This window comes from Macaca mulatta, chromosome 3 (genome assembly GCF_049350105.2).
Source record: "Macaca mulatta isolate MMU2019108-1 chromosome 3, T2T-MMU8v2.0, whole genome shotgun sequence".
In the NCBI taxonomy this organism is placed as follows: domain Eukaryota; kingdom Metazoa; phylum Chordata; class Mammalia; order Primates; family Cercopithecidae; genus Macaca; species Macaca mulatta.
Genome location: NC_133408.1, coordinates 37815913 through 37840563, shown reverse-complemented (window position 1 = coordinate 37840563; position 24651 = coordinate 37815913). Strand labels below are relative to the sequence as shown.

At 41.0% G+C, this 24651-nt stretch overlaps 1 protein-coding gene across 4 annotated transcripts in view; it reads right to left on the bottom strand.

Moving 5' to 3' along the window:
• SDK1 (sidekick cell adhesion molecule 1) overlaps positions 1-24651 on the bottom strand; it is a 964538-nt gene that overhangs the window by 429887 nt on the left and 510000 nt on the right. For all 4 annotated transcript variants that reach the window (XM_077996063.1, XM_028845525.2, XM_077996061.1 and 1 more), the window contains exon 5: positions 16263-16396. In XM_077996063.1, the coding sequence (XP_077852189.1) occupies positions 16263-16396 (134 nt within the window). The remainder of the gene's footprint in view (positions 1-16262; positions 16397-24651) is intronic.

Below are 24651 nucleotides of genomic sequence, written 5' to 3'. Positions count from 1 at the left end.
GTCTCTAACCCAATAGGACAGGGGTCCTTATAAGAAGCGGAAGAGACACCAGAGCTCTCTAAAGTCTGCCTCCCTTCCTGCAACCCCAGTGCCCAGAGAGGCCATGTGAGGACCAGTGGAAAAGTGGCTCTCTGAGAGCCAGGAAGGGAGGCCCCAAGGAGACACCAACCTGGTTGGCAAAGCTGGTTTCATCTTGGACTTCCAGTTTTCAGAATTGTGAGAAGATGAATGTCTGTTGTTTAAGTCACCCAGTCTCCTAAGGAAGAGACTTGAGTTTTCCTGTGGAGGCCTCTATTCTTTGTTTTGGGAAAACACTCATTGTGGAATTTTAAGGTATTGCATATTGAAAGCAATGCGAGGGGCAGATGTTTTTGGATGAGAGGTTGCCTCTTTGTTCTTAAGTTGGGTGTTTGTGTTAGAAAACTTCCCACTTGGAGAGAAATGTTTCTGAATCTTAGCATGTTACTTCTACATGTTCCCTGACTTAGAACATCCGAAAACATATTGAAAGTGCTTGTTTGTCTTTTGCTTCCAGCAACCAAAGCTCTGAGAGTAGAAACCAGTCTGCCTCAATCATGATATCCTCAATGCCTATGATGCTTAGTGAACACTCAGTAAATACATCTTGAGTCAATGAATTAATGAATGGGTATCTTGTACGGCAACCCATGCTGACTAATGCAGTACTTTTTACTCACTCGTACATTGGAGTTATGTATATGTGTGTAAGTTATATATGGGACTTATACATAGTTATAAGGATATCAATTTTCACAACTGCATATTGAATGGCTTGGAGATGAAGAACTAATATTTATAGCTCATTTGTAAAGCAACTCATTTTTAACACTACAGTTTGACATGTTGAGCTTGCAAAACACGAACACGAGTGTTATTCCATGTGGCTCAGTCAGTTTCCCCACAAAGGGCCCTGCTCATGAGACTAATGAGGCCTCTGGCTCGAAGGCTGTAATTTGACTGATTTGTTCTATTTATAACACAGTCCATCTCTGAGAAATCTCCTATATTTTCTCTATAAGCCTATACCAATACTCACATAAATAAGAACTATTGTGAAGTCTTTCCAAGGAAGCATTTCTTCAGCCTACAATCTTGTGTGTCTTGACCTTAGTTTGTCTTTATCAACTCTGTCTTTAAAACAGGCAAAGGTTTGAAAATGTAAGTGGCAGAAACTCAGGATGTGTGGGAAAGTTACTATTCCCTGACTTAGAACATCCCAAACCATGTTGAAATTGCTTGTTTGTCTTTTGCTTCCACCAACCAAAGCTCTGAGAGTAGAAACTAGTCTGCCTCAATCATGATATCCTCAATGCCCATGATTCTTAGTGAACATTCAGTAAATACATGTTGAGTCAATGAATCAATGAATGCATTTCTGAATGGACAGATGGACAGAGAGATGAATCTTCTTCCAGAAGCAGGGACTTACACTAAGAGTTCAGGATAGGTAAGAGCTGAAATCATAGAAGGGGGGTGAGACGACTTTCTAGGGAACTTAGGAGAAAAAATAGCTTTGAGATAGAAAGCATATGGAGGCAGGTTACTTTAATTTCCAAGTGAAAATGTCCAGCAACATAGTAAATCCAATCTCAGGGCACAGTGTCCCTGATAACAGGTTAAACAGGGCAAAGTTTAGCCTCTGTATCCAGAAGCAGCATAATTTGATGAGTAAGACTGAGACAAAGAGGGACGCCTGCGACCAGCAGGTCAAATGCAGACATAAAACAGAAGAAACGTGAGTCAATAATCGAGGAAATGCATGTGGACACAGCTTCCATCTTTGAGCACCTTACTAAGTCAGTCAAAGAAGTTCAAACATCAGAAGATATCAGGATTTTAGACTCAGGGTGACCTTCAAGTCACTTGTCCTACTTTCTACTTACCAAAGATTGAATGCCCGGGCTGGCATTCAGGCCTGGAGATAACGTTTGATCAGTTGTGATACGTGAAGTCACAAGAGTGAATGCGATCTCCAAGGAGAAAAAGGAAAGGTATAAAGACAAAGGAGAACATTGCACCAAAGGACTGAAGGATGGAGAATCCTCACATCTTGGGATGAGGGGAGCCGAGGGGAGCCAAAAGGAGCAATAAACACCAAAAGAAAAGGAGCTACAGGAAGAACAAGCTGGTAAGCAGCATCCTCAGATGCCAGGGATGGAGAGGGGACCCGGAAAGGGAGGGTAAAAAGGTCTCACTTCACAGGCTTTCATGCACTCACTGGACAAGCATTTACTGAGCCCTTATTGCTCGTCATGCACTCTTCCTGTGGCTCGTGGAAATAAGCAAAAATCCCTATCCTCGTGGAACTTACGTTCTGGTAGGAGATGAAAAATAACATCGGTAAGGGCTCTCTTGGAATGGGGCTATACTAAATGCAGAGTCTTCCTGGGGAACACTGAGATTTATAACAAGGGAGCAAATGAAAGGACGGTGGTTATGGCAGTTCCCAGTCGTAGACAGTGCTGTTCTACTCCAAGCCCCCTTTTCCTAATCATCTCACTGCTGGTGCATCTCTCCATAAGTGAAAGAAAAGATTTTCAGAGTTCTGCTAACAAAGCTGTTCCAGCATCAGAAGCAGAATTAATTGTTCCCTTGCCTGTGCTTCGGGAGCTTCTTCCACATAACTCCCTTTCATTTGGCATTTAACACACTGTGTTCTTGTTATTTGTTGGTGCGCCAGCCTCTCCTGGCAAAAGTGAGCTCAGGGAAGGCAGGAACCACGTGTCGTATTCACCAAGTTTCCTAGCATCAAGCGTGATGCCTGGTAAGTATCAGATGCTCAGCATTTTCTGAGTGGAATAGCAGAACTGTTGTAGTCTGAGTGTTTAAAGGGCAGGGAGTAGGGGAGAATCATACGTTTAGGGACAGAAGTGAGACAGAGACTCCAAAAGCCAAAGAAAATCATACTTCAACTCTTCCCTTGGTTCTTCCATACAGACACTGAAAATGGTGTAGGCTGATGCCAGTATGCCAGCTGTTTCACTCTGTGATCATCAGTTTACCGTTTATGCATCCCTGAGTATCCTTCCAGGTTGAGATGATATTTGAAACATGCCGTGAGTAACATGGCAGGGTCCCTAGCCAATCAGGATGGAGGCCAGTGGGGGCAACATGGCTTAATATCCATCCTTCAACTGCAAATGGAAGAGGTGGGTAGGATCCAGGTAATCTAATGCCAGGCTAGGGTTCAAGTAAGTAGAACTGCTTCCTAGATTTTCATCAAGAACATGCTGCCATGGTTTTTACAAACACTGTAACTAAAATGAACAAAGAAGCAAAAGGCTCAGAACACTGCCCGTTTGCTTCATACATTTTCAAATACGATGGTACCGTTTTTGCATGTGCCATTTTCTCAGTTCAAGGGAAGTGAAGTCTTCTTGTGCAGGCTAACGAAGTATGAAACTCCTTAAGCTTTCGGAAATGAACCAACCACCAAAGGGCAACCTATGCACACGGTTTCTATTCTTACATCATTCTGACTAATGAGGATGCTGCCCAATGTTTTAAGGATTAGAAAGGAAGAAGTTTGAATTCTGGAGTACATTGGTGCTGAAAACTTTTCCAGATGGAAGCGAGCCTTTGTGACATTCAACCCTGTCTGAATAAATAGAACCACAGGGCGACATCCTGTTGGGGAAAGAGTGTGCAACAATCGTTCAGGGAAAGTGAAGGGCATTTAATACCAGACATGGCCTTCAGTGTCAGATGGCCTTTAATGACACACCTCAACAAAACACATCATCAGTGAAACAGCAAACAACCCTACGGGGCCAGCCGAATGTTCGCCATTACTGACTTATGTCAGCTCTGACTCCTACTCTTTAAGTTCAGGTTGGGAACCAAAATGGAAAAGCCTTCATTCTTTCAAGAGCTTCTCTGGAGTTCTGCACTTTCAGTTTTGACGTTTGTATCTTGCTCCTCAGAGAAATCACAAAACCATTATAGCCTTCACACTTCTCAGATAGTCATGCAGGTCTAATACCAAGGTGAACTAGGGAATTCCCAGCTCACATTTTTACGATGCTCTAAAACTACATAAAATAATACCTTTGGTATCCACCTCAAAAAGCTACACTTCCTAGTTATTCCTGGGCAAAATAACAGTTTACACTGACAAGCAGAGGTCCCAGGCTTTCTTATACTTTCCCAAGACCCTCTCATCCAAACACAGAGGTATACTAGATTTGAAGGAACTAATTTTGTGCTAAAGAGGGTATTCTTCAAATCATAAAAGGCAGAGGGGTGCAGGCAGAATAATTACCTAAAATAACAAAGAATCACAGAGAGAGACTATTGCTAAGAACTCACTAATTAGAACACACAGAAAGAATCTACATCTCCAGATAAATTTCTGGTTCCTATTATTTCTGATATAAATTCAATTTCTTTACATCTCAGATACAAAGTGTTCTTGGAAAAGCAGGGAATATAGCACTCTGGATTTGGTAATGGTGTTTAGCGTTGTGAGGCGGCCTTTCACTTTAACAGATACTTTACCTGATTTTCTATGGGCTTGATTTAATATTCTCAAACACATTGTAAAGATCTACAATTTTAATTACCTGCTGTAATTGCCTTCTATAAGAGCCAAAAGAACATCATTTACAATGAACAGTCATAAAACATTATGACTAAGTGGCAAAGGTGGAGCTGCACTGTTATCAGAAGGTGACCAATCGTTAGGCCGCATTCACTACAGCGGCAGCCAGATTAAGAAATTACAACATGATTTTAACAATCAAAAACAGTTCTGCAATATAAATAATCTCAGCAAGTAAAATGGTGAAAGTCTCTCTCGGGAAAAGACAAACCTGGGTTCAAAACTAACCCACGTAATCAACTGCATAAGATTAGGGAAAGTAATTTGTTGCTTTGATTTGTTGCCTCATCTGTAAGATGGGGATAATACTGACCTTGTGGCCTCTTGTTTACCAAAAACAGTGATTAAATGGTGGTTATTATGATTATTATATTATTATTTTAAGAGATGGGGTCTTGCTCTGTTGCCCAGGCTGGAGTACAGTGGCGTGATCTCAGCTCACTGCAGCCTTGACCTCCCTGGCTCAAGTGATCCTCCTACCTCAACCTTCTGAGCAGCTGAGACCACAGGTATGCACCACTACACCTGGCAGATTTTTTTTTTTTTTTTTTTTTTTTTTTTTGGTAAAGACAGAGTCTCCCTGTGTTACCCAGACTGGTCTTGAACTCCTGGCCTCAAACAATGCTCCTGCCTCAGTCTCCCAAAGCACTGGGCATGAGTCAACATACCCAGCTGATTAATTTTTTTTGCCCAGACTGGTTTTGAACTCCTGGGATTAAACGATGCTCCTGCCTCAGTCTCCCAAAGCACTGGGCATGAGTCAACATACCCGGCTGATTAATTTTTTTTTAAATGAGAGATAATATTTACATACAGGGCACAGAGCAGACATCCAATGAACAGCTGTTGTTCCTACTACTACAATAAGCCTTCATTATGCTCTGGACCAAATCACATCTTTTTGTCCTTAAAGCTTGAACCTGAAGTTAAACCATAGGATACCAGGCCTACCCTCAGCAGAAATACCATGTTATGATTGAAGAGTTTGGTTCCACTCTAGATGTTCCCTTTGAATCAGAAAATAATATATTCTCATTTTTCTGAAAGAGGAGATATGAAAAGACAATTTAGCCCAGCAACTCACACAATCTGGATTTTGAAAACCTTAAGAATTCTGAAGGAAGGGAAATTAAACAGGTGTTTCTTAATTAGCAGCTTCAGAATACCGAGCTCATTCGTAAAAGGAAAAATCATACTGGGAAGGTACGGGTAGAACCACTTAGACTAGAAAGTAACTAAAAGCTGAACCCCAGGAAATTCACCAGAATCATCGCTGTATTCAACTACTGAGTAAACACAGTTTTTCTGAGAAAACTATATTTACAACTAGCAACTTGTTCTGTGTGGTCTCATCTCAGCCAATAACCATTACTTTGCTTAGGATTTCTCCAGACAAGCTGTGTAAAGGATGTATGTCAGAGATTGTAAAATGATTGCAGGAAAGATTCAATTTTCCATCCCCTTTGTTTGTGCCCTCCAAAAATTCCTTATCTTTCATATCAATTACAGTGACAAGGAGAGTAGACAAAGTACTTCAATGACCATAACATCGAGAGTGACCAGAGCTGGAAAGAAAATGCGTAAGTTATAATCTTGGGTCACCCTCAATATATCACATACTCTGAAATGTTATGTTTACCTAATATCATTCTACAATGAAATTATCTTCAATTCCTTATAAACTGAATTCAGGCATTGGCTGCTAAGTCTAAGAAATTAGGTCCCAAAATCAAAGGTAAAAATCATTAGGCCAGGTGCAGTGGCTCACTCTTGTAATCCCAGCACTTTGGGAGGCCGAGACAGGAGGACTGCTTGAGACCCAGAGTTCAAGACCAGTGTGGGCAGCAAAGGCAGATCCTGTCTCCACAAAATTTTTTAAAAAATTAGCCAAGTGGGCTGGACGCGGTGGCTCAAGCCTGTAATTCCAACACTTTGGGAGGCCGAGACCGGCAGATCACGAGGTCAGGAGATCGAGACCATCCTGGCTAACACGGTAAAACCCCGTCTCTACTAAAAAATACAAAAAACTAGCCAGGTGTGGTGGCAGGTGCCTGTAGTCCCAGCTACTCGGGAGGCTGAGGCAGGAGAATGGCGTAAACCCGGGAGGCAGAGCTTGCTGAGATCTGGCCACTGCACTCCAGCCTGGGCGACAGAGCAAGACTCCGTCTCAAAAAATAAATAAATAAATAAATAAATAATTAGCCAAGTGTGGTGGTGCACACCTGTAGTCCCAGCTACTCGGGAGGCTGGGGTGAGAGGATCACTTGAGCCCAGGAGGTTGAGACTGTAGTGAGCCATGATTGTGCCACTGCACTCCAGCCTGGGCAACAGAGCAAGACCTTGTCTCCAAAAACAAAACAAAACAAAATTAGGGTTAAAGTTCTAGCCCCCAAACTGCCAAAATTAAAGAATTCTATGCTTAAATATCTGAATATAATAATTTAAATTCAGACATTTAACAAGGGGACAGAAGGGAAGGTAGATTGGAGGAATTATTAACACTGAGCTATGTGGAGGAGTTTGTAAAAAATCTGATTAGGCAAATCACTACCGAATAATTTGTGTCTTTCAATAATCACAGCCTAACCGGGAGAAATAAATGAATACCCATGGTCTCTCTATTGCATCCAACTGGTCAGTTCTGCTTGGTTAGTTAATTCTCCAAGTGCTTGCCTTATGCCCTGGGTGAAGTTTACTCACTGTGCAAAATCTGCCGCAACAGTTCGAGGTCAATATCTGGGAATTAGGGAGTGTAATCACGCACATCAGTCTTATAAATCCACTGGGACAGATCGTGTCTTACTTTATATCCTATGTGCTGTCTAATGCATTCCTGATAACAAAACAACCACTTTGTTATCAGAAATTGGGACTTATTGTTCTGATGCTCCATTAGTCAGCACTGACTCCAGCGCATCTCCCACTGTGCCCTTAAGCCAAACCAGCGTCCGCCCAAACGTGCCCCACTGGGGTTGCAAAAGGGTGCCAGCCTCGAAGCTGCCGAGCTGAGCCACAGCACACGGCTGTTCTCTGGACTGAATGTTTATCGGGAGTGGTTTTGATATCAGAACAGAAGACCTCCTTTTTTAAACCAAAAACAAGCTTCTCTGAGGTCTGCATGCACAGAGCTCTTCGCAGCCAGCCTCCCTGCTGGAAGGCCACCTCCCCTCAAGTTTTGCCTACTCCTTGGGCTTCTCTCTTGGACACAGTTTGACCCCAAGGGCACACCCAGCCTCCACGGTATATGCTGTTCTGCGTTTATAGGAGAAACGAGTGTTTTGGGAGGGGGACAAATAAACTTTGGCTTGAATCCTCAAACTTCCCATTGAATATTCTTGTGATCTGGGTCAATAACCTAACCTCTCAGAGCCTCAGTGTCCTCAGCTTTGAAACGGAGTTATTAACCCGCAGTGCTGTCATGAAATCTAAGAAGGAAAATATACATGACAATATCTGTCAGGTCTCAAGACATGCTAGGGCCTTCTCCTCTCTATGTACGTCCTTAGAGGGTTATCAGCAGTACTCTCATTTATAAATTATTATCAAATCTGCATATAGCTTCAAACAGTTGTTGTTCCTAGATCACCAAAAAGAATTTTGTAAAACTGTGTATCTTTCCCACATTTTAGGTTGACATCTAAAATTTTTCATCATACGTTTGAAGGACTGAAAGGAATGTAATTTCTAGTGTATTTTAATGTTTTGCTATTTCAGTATATTTTAATGAAACTACTGCAGTGCATCTATATGTATTCAAAGGAATCTAAATATTTGATAAGCAGGTCTAAAGATTTGATACACAGCATCACCCATTTAAAAAACACATGAACAAACTCTAATTTTTAATAGTAAGAAATTTTACACCACTCCTTTTCTTTCTTCTTGAATTTGTATTCCCATCTTATACTCCCACAGAATTGTATCCTTTATTCATTACATTTATTGATTCAAAAGAATTTTACTAATTACCATATCATAGCCTCTGAAAAAAAAGGTATATAAATTTCAATCTCAGTGGGGTTCAGTAGCTCACACCTGTAATCCCAGTGGTTTGTAGGGCCAAAGGGGAAGGATTATTTGAGGCCAGAAATGTGAGAGCAGGCTGGGTAACATAGCCAGACTCTGTCTCTACAAAAATAGAAATTAAAAAAATTAGCCAGGCATGGTGGTTCAGGCCTGTAGTTCCAGCTACTCAAGAGGCTGAGGCAGGAGGACTGCTTGAGCCCAGGACTTTGAGGCTGCAGTGAGCCATGATCTCATCACTGTACTCCAGTCCATGTGACAGAGTAAGACCCTGTGTCCAAAAAAAAAAAAAAAATTCTTAAAAAAAGTGTTTTTGGCCAGGCACGGTGGCTCACGCCTGTAATTCCAGCACTTGGGAGGCTGAGGTGGGCAGATCACAAGGTCAGGAGATCGAGACCATCCTGGCTAACACGGTGAAACACCGTCTCTACTAAAAAAATACAAAAAATTAACGGGGCGTGGTGGTGGGCGTCTGTAGCCCCAGCTACTCGAGAGGCTGAGGCAGGAGAATGGCATGAATCTGGGAGTCAGAGCTTGCAGTGAGCCGAGATCGCACCACTGCACTCCAGCCTGGGCGACAGAGCAAGACTCCATCTCAAAAAAAAAAAAAAAAAGTTTTTAACCATATGACTTGGGGGCAAACAAAACAAACCTTCTCCTGGCATGAGTTGTTACAATTATTATTGATATTCAATTAATTGTTTAAAGTATTACAAATTTTGATGAATAGGTTTTATGTTTTATAAAACCAGAAAGCATCTCTCAATGACATGAGGAATACAGTTTAATTCTAATCTTTTCTTTTTCATAGATAAAATTTTGTTCATGCAAAGCAATAGATGAAAATGAAGGAAATTTTGTTACAGAATATCTCTCAATTCTTTAAATTCCTTCTAAGTTATATGCCAAAAGTCATGTAGTAATTTATTTATTTATTTTATTATTATTTTTTGAGACAGAGTCTTGCTCCGTCACCTGGGCTGGAGAGCAGTAGCATGATCTCGGCTCACTGCAGCCTTCACCTCCCATGTTCAAGTGATTTTCCTGCCTCAGCCTCCTGAGTAGCTGGGATTACAGGAGCCCGCCAGCGTGCCCAGCTAATTTTTGTATTTTTAGTAGAGACGGAGTTTCCATATTGATTAGGCTGGTCTCGAACTCCTGACCTCAGGTGAGCCACCCGCCTTGGCCTCCCAAAGTGCTGGGATTACAGGCGTGAGCCAATGCACCCCGTCGTCATATAGTAATTTATTAGTTAGGACAGATGTGTTTTGTTCTAATAACAAACAAATGCTGAATCAGTGCTTACCACACAAAGGTTTGTTTCCTACTCATAACGAGTCCAATTCTGCTTGGGTGGCCCTCCCGGGCTATTCTTCCCCTGTACTGATTCAAATATCCAGACAGCTTCTATCTTGTGGCTCAATATGTGGCCTGTCCATGGCTGTCCCCAAAGGGGAGGGAGAGCATGAAGGTAACACGTTGGCTCTTAAACACATGGCCTGAAAACGACACTTTATTCCACTGACATGGCCCCACACCTGCAGAGGGGCTAGAAATCTCTTCCTGTCCTGAGGACAAGTGGACTGTGTTACAGTTAGCAATGATCAAGGTATTTGTAATGAAGTGTCAGCACGTGGATCCCACCTCATTTTGTGGACAGCAAAAGACTGAAAACACCTGATTTATAAAATGATTTATTTCCCAATTATTAGAGTCTTTCACTTTCTCAATTCCGCCCCTGATATTTAGAGTTCTCCCTTTGTTTGGCACCTGGGCATTTACACCCTCAGATAATTGCCCGTGTTAAAGATTCAGGATGAGTAAGACAGGAGCCTTCCATCTTGTTCGGAAACAAAGGAGCAGTTGTGAAAAGCAAAATTTGACCTCAGGCATCCTCAGCTCCAGTTTTAGAGTGTGAATATCAAAGGACTGAAAATAGGTTCTTTGGCAATTTTACATGCCTGCCTACGCCTTGGAAATCTATATGTATCCGGAGTGATACTCACACCAGTGATTGCTGCTTTGGGAAACTGGGCATACTGGGCTACCCCAAATTTGTTCAAACCTTGAGGGCAAGTGATCATAGCTTAACCTGATTTCCTAAGATTTAACAACAGTGAAATCAGGTTGAAATAAATCACACAGGGGAAAAGAGGACGACTTGGGATGAGAAGAGATGGGGATATGGTTAAGGAGGCAAGAGTGGGCAACAGAAACAATCCAGTTTTGCCTTGTGGGGTGGGGAGAGCATGACGGTCTTTGTTGTGATAACTGAGGTCTTGCTGGGAGCCACCAGCTACATTCCTCTTCTAAAACTCATTCTCCAATCCATCCATTTGGGGCTCAGAAACGAAATATTAGACCTGCTATTTTAACTTACGTTTTCCCGCTGAAAGCACAAGAAGGAAACTAAGTGACAATGCTATTTATTATGCAGGTTGAGTCTGTTAGTCGGGGGGCCCCATCTGATACTCTGTAGGCAAGCTATCCCAAGGAGGGGTCTGAAAATTCTCACTGTCAGAGAAGTGGCCAGGATGCCCTCATAGGCATGGGCTGCAGTTTCACCTTTGCCTGGAGAGGTGGATTTATGTTCTTGTGTATTTAGTTTTATCTAAACTACCTCTCACAAAGTGGACAACTGAAGTCAAAGGCATTTCTGGGAAGAAACCACAGATCTGAGTCACTTACAAGGCCAGCACAATCAGATGGCAACACACGGCAGCAGGAACACTTGTGTTGTTAGTAGAAGCCATGTCGCCAAGACAAACAATTCTCTGTAACCAGATGTCATAAGATTTTTTCCAAGAAACTAGATTGTATCATGAAAATCAAGTAAAATATGCATTTCCATTCACGAAGTGCATATCGCGCCATGAGACGTCAAGTAAAGACGGAAGGGAACCTTCATAATTAGCGGATTCCCTTCCTCTCTTCTGTCTGATGGTTAATGCTTAGAATTGATAAGTAACTAGGTGTCCACGCACAAGGGGTAAATGCTCAAGGCTTGTTTCCCGATGGTGTGTTTATGGAAAAGCATTAGGGATCGAGGCCTAGACTAAGTTCTGTCCAACACCAGCTCAGGAGGCCAGCGCAGAGCATGCCTCATGCTTCACTCCGTACAGCAGGTTCAATGCATGGCTAAATGATTAAACTCATGACTTCACTATAAAATAGACTTCTTATTCATGTTTCTGAAAAATTCTGGCAGTAAAGTGCCATACAATCTATAAAACTATGCTTGGTTCTAAATTGCTCATTTGTGATGTGGGGCTAGGCCCCAGATTGGTTTTTAGTAATATTTCAAACAGTTCCTATTGTTTTAGGAACCCGAGCCACGTCAGAGGCCATCTGGAAGGCGTCTGCCTGTTCTCCTCTCTCCCTTTAACGTTAAAGGTACAAGGAAAATAGGAGAGAGTTTTACCTGGGCACACAAAAGCCATGTTTTACAGGGCAGTCCTCTCAAATGACTGTTCATAGACATGATTTTCAGGAATCCACTTTCAACTACTAAACCTATATGAGCCTGCAGTTAAATTAGCATTATAGAGGACAAAAGAATGTTAAGTGGTCTTCAGAATTAAAAGCAAGGGTTTCTCAGCCTGAAGGAGGATCAGCTGAAATGATATCCTGTCTACAAATGTTGTTTGAAGAGGAGACATTAAAATGAAAGAGGTGAAAAAAACAGGAAGGAGAGAGGCAGTCATTTCTTTTTAATCCAAGCTTCATCCCTAGTAGAGAATCTCATTACGGTGGACATTTTGAATATTGGATCAGAACTGATGCTATGTCTAAGGTATGTACAATGGCATATAAACAATGACTGATTAACCATTGTGTAGAATTCATCTCATCGCCTAACTCTACGCTTCTTTTTTTTTTTTAAAGGAAGAAACTCTTATTCACATAGTAATTCGGGTCAGAAGTTCTGTTCCACAAAGGTTAACTCAATGTAAAATCTTCTAAGCAAAAGCCAAAAATAGGTTGACAGGTTCATGAAGCTTGCCCGGGTCTGACCTCAGAACAGACATGTCTACTCTCAGGCAGGCTCAAGCCCTTCTTTTTCTGGTGTGTACCTGAGCAGTGGGAGCCGGCCATGAAAAATTCATGCAGGACGCTTCAACAGTCCCACCTATGTCCTTAACATCTGCTGGCTTCACATCACATTAAAACTTCAAAGTGGATCCACCCCTGGGATGGCAGCAAGCTTTCACCAGGGCAGCGGGGTGGAGAGTTCAGAGAAGTCCTCTCCTTCCCTACAGGAATAGTGATGCAGAACATGCTGGAATTTATCATCTTAACCATGCAAAAGGGGAGAAATGTTAAGAGATAATCATGCCGTCTACTAAATATGCACAAAACAGCAGGCGGTACCATTGTGGGACTGCATCTCACTTCTAACAGTCATGCTTTTTAAAAAATATATAATATTTAAATCCAAAACCTCTTTATCTTTTGCTTCCCATAAGCTTCAGGTGGAGCCACAGTATCTAGCAATTGAAAAGGGGTGACGTTTTTGAACTCTCAAGTACAAGGTTGTTGATAAAAATGGATTACTTCCTCCTGTTAGCTGGGTGACAGCGCATCACTTATTTAGATGTTTTGAGACACAGCTAGACCTGGTTGCCGCTGCACTCTGACACGGTGCTGTCCTCAAGGAAGGAACAGATTATTACCACAACAGCAAACAAGAGGCGGGGCTGTGTGACACTCCGATTTTAAACTAATCACAGCACAATCCACCAGGAATTTAATTGCCAGTACCCGATCATCCCCATGGTGTCACTACATAATGGTTCCCTGCTTTATTCTCCCGACAGCAAGGAAAAAATGTCTTTGTTAAATGATAATTGGCTGTAATATCTTTTGATTTTTCAGAAATGCTGGCTGGAAAGTTTTCACAAATTTTCCTCAATCTTGTGTGGTGTTTCCACAAAAGCCTATATCAGAAGAAAAAGATATCTAAGTCTGCAGAACACTCTATCTTACTCCCAGTATCAATAGGTCTCGAGAAGATCTAATTTCATAACAAATCTGGTAAGGAGACGCACCCTCCAGTACTCCACAAACTCACCAGGAGCAAGGTGGCCAGGACCTCAACTGCAGTGTTCATTGCTTAGAGCACTCACTGAATTCCAGAAAGAAGCACAGTTTAAACAATTCTGGGGGATTCTGCAGATTAATCAAGACTTCTGACTTTTAGAGGTTTTCAAAATAAAACTTTTAGCAAAAAAAAAAAAAAAAGAAGAAGAAGCATAATTGGTTGCCGTTTAACATTTAGCTAAATCCCATATGTCAACAGGAAGGTTCTCCTAAGAATTAAAATAAGGCAGTTTCCTCAACCTCCTTACTTCTCCCATTTCACCTGGCCCTCATAAAAAGCAAATAATTCATAAAGGCACAAAATGTAGGTTTTCTCCTAAGATTTAAAATAAGTCTGTATCATTAACTGCCTTGTATCTCACTTTTTACACATTTTTACCTGGTGCCAATGAAAAGTTAAAAATGTACATACAAAGGAACAAAATGCAAGCCAGTTAATTATAATATTTATGAGCAGCTTTCAATATACTTTTTGGTCAGGGTAGAAACAGAAATTACTGAAAAAAAAATTTACATATTCCAATTATCTAACACCATGGTATTATGTTAGTACAGCAGTGTGCAAATTCACTCTACTTGCTTTCTTTTCAGCTGGCCCTTATAGAGTAGGCAGGTAGGCAAGGACTGGGTAAGGACTGTTTAATAACTTTGTGATGTTAACCAGAGTTTCTGTGGAATAATTTTTTTCCCTCTTCTACCAGAGGAAGGCCAACTTCCTTGTTTCTGACGCAGAATTTCACCCCCTTTGACTCATTATTATCCTGGTAGTTATATTACAATTGAGTACAGAATCATATTTGCGAAACAAGATAAATGGCTCTACTTGTAAAGTTTGGAATCATTAAAATAATAACAATTTATTTGAAAATACAATTACCATTCTTTATCATCACCCTTGGGAAAAAATCTCAATAAATCATCCTCATTTCTACTGTAATTCCTGATGCAGACAGTCCTTTACATCGCAGTACAGCATGCACTGGATTTTGTGAACCCCACACCTAATCTATGTGCATCATTCTCCATGGCATCACAAAGACCCCATTCATCCTAAATCTGTACTGAGTCTACATTCTGGAGAGCAAGATTCAGTTCCTCAAATTAAGGAGCTCAAGGCAGGATGACAACACATCATGGCCACTTGGGACCAATTAGGCAGGCATCTGAGACTCCACTCAGTTAACTCCCACAGATGCCTGCACCCAGAGTTTGCTACAAAGATTCACCCAGGAAATTCTACTGGGCCTAAGGCAATTGTACCCCTCGAGGGCCATGTGAGGCAAATGCTCACTCCATCTCACATACTTTTTTTTTTTATGAGACAGAGTTTCATTCTTTTTGCCCAGGCTGGAGTGTAATGGTGTGATCTCAGCTCACTGCAACCTCCGCCTCCTGGTTTCAAGCGACTCTCCTGCCTCAGCCTCCTGAGTAGCTGGGATTACAGGTGCGCACCACCATGCCTGGCTAATTTTGCATTTTTAGGAGAGACAGGGCTTCACCATGTTGGCCAGGCTGGTCTTGAACTCCTGACCTCAAGTAATCTGCCTGCCTTGGCCTCCCAAATTGCTGGGATCACAGGTGTGAGCTACCGCGCCTAGCCCCACATACTTTTCAAACCACCTGCAGGGGGAAACCATTCCTTCAAGATAATTTTTAAAAAGATAAAATCCACTACTATACAAACAAATCAATATAATTCACTCATATGATATGATCATAATAATCTGAAATTTACCATCCACCATGACTAGTTTCAACCCTATTTTCTCAACCGCATGACAACTTCATTTCATACCATGAAGCTTCATGCTGCAAACATTTGATGACAAGCCTTCTGATATGGATGTCTGAATCTAGTTTAGTTCGGAGTTCCTGCTTTGGGTGATTTTCCCTTCTTTAGCAATTAACTCTTGCTAGAAGAATTTAAAGGCCAAACACGTAAAACTAAGTTTCCTCAAACTAAAGTCCCCTCAGATAAAATCTACAAATACCCATGATTTGTGTGCATTCTCTTCAAGAATCAGGCTTTTAGTTAAATTAGGTGGAAAAAATGATCAACTGATTATGCTTAAATACTGCTAATTTTGGTACAACTTAATATGTAGAATTTCTCAAGGATTTTCTTGTTAGATTAAAAGAATATAATCTATACCTAATCTAGTCCTGATTTAGGTTCATAGATACAATTCATTTAAATTGAAAGGTTTTTTTTGCTGTTGTTAGGAACAATATGCATTGACTGTGTATAAAAAGCAAATACTTTTTCTTTTTTAATTCCCAAAACAAATAAGATCTGGCATTCAGAAGTATCAGTTAGATTCACATTTTTCTGCATATCATTTTGAAGAAAGAAAAAGCTCTAAAGCTCTCCAAACTATTGGCATTGGATCAACATTAAACCATAACTACTACACTAGAGAGATACAATTTATTGCAAAATGTCCCGTCAGACAGTGGTTATTAATTAAAGCAAGATTTTATTGCTTTCAGAATTATGATTTGGGATTTCAAAACTCACTTGCTATGCTCAAATGAATGAATGGGCTTGTCTTGTTTTCTCCATTCTTCTCATTCACGGCCTGCACGTAGTATGCCCCGGCGTCACTGGCTGTCGTGGCCAGGATCACCAGCTGATTCTCCAGCGTGATGGCTCTGTTTCAGAAAAGAAGAGGACAGCGTCAAAGCTACTCCAGGGAACTTACTTGTAAGACACAATTAATTAGGTCAACGATAAAGGAATGCCTAGAGTTTAAAAGAAGAGCTGGAAGGACAAAAACAATACACAGGCTGACTTCAAGAATACGACAATGGCAGAGAGAGTCTCTTCTGGTCCAGCTAGCACCCTGCAGCCCCAGTGTCCGAGCCTACCGGGTGCTCCACATCTGCGTCAGCACTTGACTGTGAAGAAGAAAAATGTTCTGGAACACAGACATCCAGAGTTCATTAAAACTCAGAGGTTCTTCCTCTGAGAATGTATAACAACACCAGTTAGAAGGAATCCCTTCAATTAGAAGGCTGGACCACCACAACCCTGACCTAGGGCAAGTGAATTAGCTGTGGTTTTCTCCACCTCAGGGGAGCCTCATCAGAGGCTTTGTGTATGGATACCTACACTGGTGCATAGAAGGAAAGTTGCCAATGGGCACAGTGCTGCCCCCCTTCAACTTAAATTCTCCCATCATTATTAACTCCAGGCCACGTCTTTTTCACCTGTATTATCTCCCCATGTCTTAGAAGTGCAAAGGACGAGTAAATAGTCTCCAAGACCTTCTCATTCATCCTGATTCTAGTGGGAAAGGCATCTCTGAGACTCGTTTAATGCACCCGCCCTTTCTCTGAGCCACTGAGGCTCACAGAAATTAAGCTGCTTGTCCTAGGTAACACAGCAACTTAACAGCAGAGAAGGGACTAGGTCTTTTCCCAATCAGATTAATACTCATCCGATCACACCATAGAAAGACTCTCATTATACTACTTAATTTTTAAAAAAGAATAAAAACAATACAGACACAACTTCCATGCATCCAAGGAACTTTTATTTGAAATGGGTGTCTTATGGTATCCCTCCCTTATAATTCTGTATTATTTTTGCCAGTTAAAGAGGTGGATGAGGGAGGTAAAATTTGCTTAAAAAAAAATACGGGCTGAGCACGGTGGCTCACGCCTGTAATCCCAGCACTTTGGGAGGGTGAGGTGGGCAGATCACGAGGTCAAGAGACCGAGACCATCCTGGCCAACGTGGTGAAACCTCATCTCTACTGAAAATACAAAAATTAGTTAGGTGTGGTGGCACGTGCCTGTAGTCCCAGCTACTAGGGAGGCTGAGGCAGGAGAATCACTTGAACCTGGGGGGCAGAGGTTGCAGTGATCCAAGATCACACCACACCACCGCACTCCAGTCTGGTGATAGAGCGAGACTCCGTCTCAAATATATATATATATATATATATATATATATATATATATATATGTATGTATATATATGTATGTATGTGTATATATGTATGTATGTGTATATATATATATGTATGTATGAATGTGAGTAAACTATTCATTGGCTGGTGAATTTGGCTTAGAAGGTAAGATGCATTTTGAGCACCAAATATCATTTAGTCTAAGCTCTTTTTTCAAAAACAAGAGAAACATCTTGGGACTCCAGAGTGAGTTGTGTAACCCACAATTGCGTTACTCTATAGGGAATAGTTACAGCACTTTCAGATTCAGATCCTCTAAAATCTTTCTTCTGGTAACATTAAAATCGTGCAAAAAGAGTAACCTCTCATGAGGAATTTTAGCATTATAATCATCCTTTTTCTTCCTGCTATCTTTTGCAGAGCTTTTTCAAAAACTCTTGATTTTTATATATTATATAAAATTATCTTAACAAGTTATTGCTTATTCAGGGTTCCCATAGGATATATTACTGTTTGAGGTCTCTATGACTAACTTACTTCATGTCTCATTTATGAAAATTTCCCTATTAGGAAGTTTTCAATTTTTAGTCCCATAAAAATATTCAAAAGAGTTTTATTATAATTATTTATGGCTCCTTTATAGATTCTTTTATAGAACCATAGAAATTGTTCCATTTTATTTTAGTATATGTTATACTGGCAGCTAAAATTAAATATGAATATTTACTACACATGAAGTTACACATTTAGTAGTACAATTTAAAAACTGAATATATAATGTTTTCTTTAACATCTGATTTTTTCCATAGTAATTTCAAATATGCCTATTGTTTCTCAGAATTATCCTTATAAAATGACCATGAATTCTCGATATTATTTATGGCATTATTTTCAAGAGTATTGAAAATTTAAAAAGTACATAAAAATAAAAATATTAAAGTTTCCATCTATTATAACTTTTATCTTTAGGCTTATCTTTTTCTTTTAGTTTTTAATTTCTATACAGGTTTAAGTCAAAATTCATGAAAAAAAAAAACTGCTGCTGCCAAAAAGACACCATGAAAATGCTACATCTTTGGAGAACGTGAAGATTAATTTCCCAGAAACCAAGTGTTTGTTCCTATCCAAATCTTTCTGAACAGAGCATTTCTACAAGAGACTGACTTTTTAAATGAAAATAAAACATCTAAAACCATTCATCTTAATTTTAAATTCTGATAACTGCTGTAAACCTTAAGAAGAAACCCATGTTTAAAGACAGTAAAGCAGGTATCGTGCACCCATCCTGTCTTCTTTCTTAGCGGCCTTGATTTTGTTGTGGCAACCATGGCTTCCCCCTGCAATCCAGCCACGCAACATGAGAGAGCCGGCCCCATTCCCAGTATCAGGTGTGGGTCTTGATCATTTTGTCCCCACGTGTTCCTGGTGGTGATTTTATGGCTACAAGAGAAACGACCTTTGCATGAAGCTGATAATGGTGATGGCAGAACAGAGAGATTGGAAAGCACTTGGGTCCTTCACGACCTCATAGAGCCAATGAACCAACCATCCAGCAGCCTGTCCTGTCTGGGGACTTCCTGGTTCATGAGGTCAGATACTTCCTGTTTAACCTTGGTAAACTAGTACAGATTCACAACAGCACATGCAATAACATCTTTTTTGGATTTTTTTACGTGTGTGTTCTATGCACTGCAAATAAATCCTGTGTATCTGTTTCTACATATGTGTGGACACATAAAATGTTATCAGTGGTTAGTCCGAGCAGTACAATTACAGGCTATTTTCTTTTGATTCTACCTTTTAAAATATTTTCCAATTTTTCCACAGTCAATATCACTTTTGCTATCAGAAGGTAATGAAAAGAACACAGGGGCCTGCTAGGTAACTATGATAGCAAAGTTGAATACTTTGCTCATAATATGAATTACTTGGCTTTATTATAACATAACTCCAGATTACACATTTAAAACTTACACTGACTTCATAGAAAAATTATAATATTTGGCCTGAGAGATTTTCCTTTAACTTGATTGAAACAAATATATGTGTGGCTTTAAATAAAATTACTTCCTTAGTCTTCTTCCATCTTTGTACATTTAAAAATGAAACCTCATCACTGTAACTCCTAATTCCATGGGACAGTAGTAAAGAGAAGAGGGACAAAAATGACTGAGTGCGATATGGGTGAGATGAGCTGCCGCTCGGGAGAAGACACTGCTGCATCATGAAGAACAAGCTAACCGGTCCTGAGGTACTAATTATAAGCACAGGAAGGGTTTTCACAAGAGAGAAACCAATCTGCTGTTTTCCGTTGCTGAGACTGATGAGCTAAGTACCTGTGCAGTTCAGCAAAGGAAGACCATTTCCAGTGGGCACTTGCTAAGTGCTTCTGGCCATTCTTCACTTGATTCTCCAACACTCTCCTGAGGTACTGGGCAAAATCATAGTTCTCTATTTTAGAAAAGATGAAATCCGAGGAAGAGAGGAGCTAGCTGGGGTCTCCGACCACGAGCATTGAGGTAGATAGCTAGACCCACCCCTTGGGCATGGGGGAGGGAGGGCCGCCTTGCTGGGCCTCAACTGGGAAGCTCCCTGACATGCTTGCATGGCGAGGGGTTGTGGCCTTCCCCACGCCACAGCAGATCAGTTGCCTTCAGGGAGGTGATACTGACATCGGAATCCTAGAATAGGTGCCTAAAGACCAGGAAGGAAGAGTAAGGGTATGCATTCACCCTGACCACCACTGGAGCAGAATCAAATAGCTGTTTCACTATTTAATCAGCCACTATTGGAAACCCCACTCCCTGCTCAGAGTGGAGGAGACACTAACCTGAACCAGGACACACTGTTCATGCCCCATGCAACTTAGATAAGATGTACTTAGAAGCTGTAAGAAGTAACAGGGGGCACTTCAACAACTTCCCCTTAAGAGTATCTGTGGGCCCAAGGAGAGGAGTTCCAGGAGGTGTCCAGAAATATTTTCATGATGTGAATATTTTCATGATGTGCTCCCAAAGCTTGCGATGTAACCAATGCTTTGGCTTCCGTGAAAATATAAATTGTCTTTGGTTATCAACAAGTATTTTGCTCTTTAACACTTACCATGAACCAGGGTGGTAATATCCAGGTCAATGTATACATTATGATGAAAATTCAGTAAAATGTTTAGTGAAATAACTTTGCCCATAAAACATAGAAGCATAATTTGAGTCCATAGTTTGACCACTACAAATGTTAAAGTAACATTTGACTAGTTTCAAATGACCTTCAAGTACATTAACAGAAGGTCAGCGTGCAGGAAGATGCAGAATATTAGTCTGTAAAATCTTAAAAAAAAAAAAACACTTAAAAATATTTTCCATTTTAATTAAGCAACTTTTAAAAGGGTTGATTCTAAGGCTTAGTGTTCTGAGTATAATCTGGATCTCATGCCTCACAGTTTAAGCAAGTTCAAGGCAGACAACTTTGAAACTGATGAACTTTCCTTAGCTGTATAACAACAAGAACTACAATTGCTTTCAAGTCCTTTTTGGCACTAATGAGTCCCGGAAGGCTGAATACATGTTAAGCTGACAGAGTGACATGTTTATTCCATCAAGAGCCAACACTTGCTGTTGACCGTTTGCTCTGGGTGTAAGAAAAATATTTTAAAAGCCAGAGAAGAGAGAATTTAGAAAACCTGTTTCTTATAATTTCAAACCAATAGAAACCACTAGTTGAGTTGTGTTCATTAATAGAATGCATGAATCCCTAGCACAGACCAAGAAGTCCTGGACAAATGGGATTGCAGCTCAGCACAGCTGCATTCAGGCAGGCAGGCTCGCTCAGAGGAGAAAGCCATTAAATGTGAGAACTGTGGTTCTTCAGTAAAGGATAAGTTATACTTCTGCAGTAGGAGAAAGACCAAAAGATGACCAGAGAGGGAAGAAACTAGAGGCAGGAAAAGACCGGTCAAGCCTCTACCAGTTTAGTTACCATAACGGTGCATGCCTTGAAATACATTTCAAGTTAGTCTATGCGGGTATCCTTTTCTATGATAGTAATTGTTATGTTCATAATGGCAAGTCTATGGGAGAATTCCACTGAATTTATGTGAATTCACCTTCTATCCAACTCTTCTATATTGACTGTCTGTCAACGCTTAAATACAGACCCAAGTGGTGGTAAGTTGCTGGTGGAATTTCTAAAATGGTAACTCCTTTAAAATCCTTTGGATTTGAAATACATTCAGATACACCTTTGTTTTCCCTGTACACAATGATCCTCCAGTATTTAATCACAGAGCCAAAAAGTGTGTAGTCGATAAATGTGTGTTAAATTAATGAAGAAAAAGAAGGGAATCTCCAAGTATTTGTATTTGCGTTTTTACTCTGACTACTCCTTTCTGAGCTTGCATATTTAGGTACCTGGAACCCAAGCAAATACAGGAGTCATTTAACCATTTTCTAAATATCTTTGCAGTGCCTATTGTGTGTGTTAACACTGTCCAGGGAAGACATACTGGAAAATATGGCTGTTGAACACAAGGGGATATCTTAGTGGTAAGAGCTGCAAAGGTGTAAAAAGATAAATGATGGCAGTATGAAGTGCCAAATGTGTGAAGCCAGTCTGTTCGTTTTACAGAGTTTTAGAGGAGAAGCAGATACGCCACACAGGCAGCAAAGTCACCACAAAGCACGCGGGTCCAACCACATCTGTTTCCCTAGTGATAGCTTCTGAAAGTGTAAAAATCTGATGGGATATCACATTAGCAAGGCAGACCCAGTTCTCTAGCCTACACGGTATTAATAACTCAAGAACAGAACGGCTGCTTCTGCAGGTGGCGTGGGAGGAAATGCCATCCCTGCTGACCATCTACCCATGTACCTTCCACCGGAGCTCTAGCCAGGGGCTTCTGCATGGCAGGGCGGCACATCCAACTCCCTCCTGAACTGCGGGGCTGGCCTGGGCCTTCCCTGACTGCTCCCAGCACCATGGCCAACAGCAGCAGCACAGAGGAACCTGGGTGTACGGTCAGAAAAGAGGCAGAGAGGGACACCTGCCTGGGTGCACATTGTCTGTCTCTGAATTAAAGTCCAAAGAAGACGTGGGCTCAGAGCTCTTGCATCTTCTCCCAACCAATCTCCCTGAGCTTCCTGGAATCAGAAGAAGGGTCAAACCAGACTTAAAGTTAAACTCTAACGTGGTCTGCAGAGAAGACACCTTATTTTTCTACCAGAACAACATGATCACAGCTGACAGGAAGTAACACCATCAATAACACCATGATATTCTGTGTTAATACAGAGAGGCCCTTCTCAGGCAACTGTGACCTGGATGGAGCAACAGAAGTGGAACTGGATCTGGCCCCGATTTTATTCCCACAGGCTCATCACTTGGCTTTCTCATCTGTAAAATGGGAATAATAATTCCGACATCAAAAGGACATTGATGAAATGCAAATCAGGTAATGAGGTGAATGAGGCTGGCTCAGAAGCTACGAATTCCGTGTTTGCTAAGTCTGAATCTGTTTCATCAGGTGTAGAATGTGACTGGCAAGTAAGAAAACAGTAAATGTCATCTACTGTCCTCTTCTAGGGGCTAAATATCAAATACTTCCTAGTTTTAGTTAACAGGCTTTTGTACAAACACAGCTAGGTCACTGAATTATCAGATTAGAGTCATAAAATGACCAGAAACCTCTACTACCTAAAACAAAGCCCATCTGCTCAAGAGCATACAGGTAATGATTTAGCAAAGAAGCCTAGAAACAACTTGTCTTCAGATACTTCCACCCAGATGCCACAAATGTTAAAACTCACTTTACAAGACTTTAATGCTGGAAAATCCCTGGCCTTTTCTCCACATGTGTTTATGTGTCATAAATGGAATTATTTTCCTTCAGGAAAGATGCTGTCTAGCAGGAGGGACAGAAAAGAAATGAAGAGATTACAGGGTAACTGTTGATGTAACTGGTGAAGGATTTATTTCATCAGGGATTTTTGCCCAGAATAAATATATATCTTATTTATAGCGGTTTCTTTTTTTTTTTTTTTTTGAGACGGAGTCTGGCTCTGTCGCCCAGGCTGGAGTGCAGTGGCCGGATCTCAGCTCACTGCTAGCTCCGCCTCCCGGGTTCACGCCATTCTCCTGCCTCAGCCTCCCAAGTAGCTGGGACTACAGGCGCCCGCCACGTCGCCCGGCTAGTTTTTTGTATTTTTTTTTTAGTTAGTAGAGACAGGGTTTCAACGTGTTAGCCAGGATGGTCTCTATCTCCTGACCTCATGATCCGCCCATCTCGGCCTCCCAAAGTGCTGGGATTACAGGCTTGAGCCACCGTGCCCAGCCAGCAGTGTTTCTTAAATTTCCTAGCTAACCTTCAAAAGCACTTTAGTCAATTTGTACTTATCCAGGGGCCTTTTGTTATTTTAACTAATTGTTTCAGCACTAGGTACAAATAAATGGCTACGCCAAATTCCTGGTGTGGTCATATGCAGAGGAACGGCATGAATGAGGAGTTTTTACAGAGCCCAGGTTTAGGCAGAAACATTTCTAGCCAAGACTTTTTCGGCTAAAATAAAAATTCTAGAAAAAAGAAAAAGAAACATGATCTAAACAAAATGTGTGGAATACATGGTTTTAGTCTTTAGATCCTTAAACAGTGGAACTTCCCAAGAGTGTAAAATCCAGTCAAACTGGAAACCATGAAAGTTGATGACAGAAAGGCGTCCAAAAAGTAGATGAGGACCAACTAAAGCCACTCCAGATGTGGGGGCTTCTCCTGAGGAATCCTCCTCTCCCCAGGATACTCTGCAAACAGCAGTCAATTCTGAAATGAGCTCAGTTTATATAGTAAGAGAATAAAACACAATAAATAATTCCATCAAAAATTAAATATATATGGCCATGGCTAAGCAAGACACAGCAGATACAAGAACATTCCTGGGAGGCCTGTGCATTGCTGTCGGCGTCTGCACCTGCAGCCTCTGCAGAGAAGCGTTGACCCAACCATTT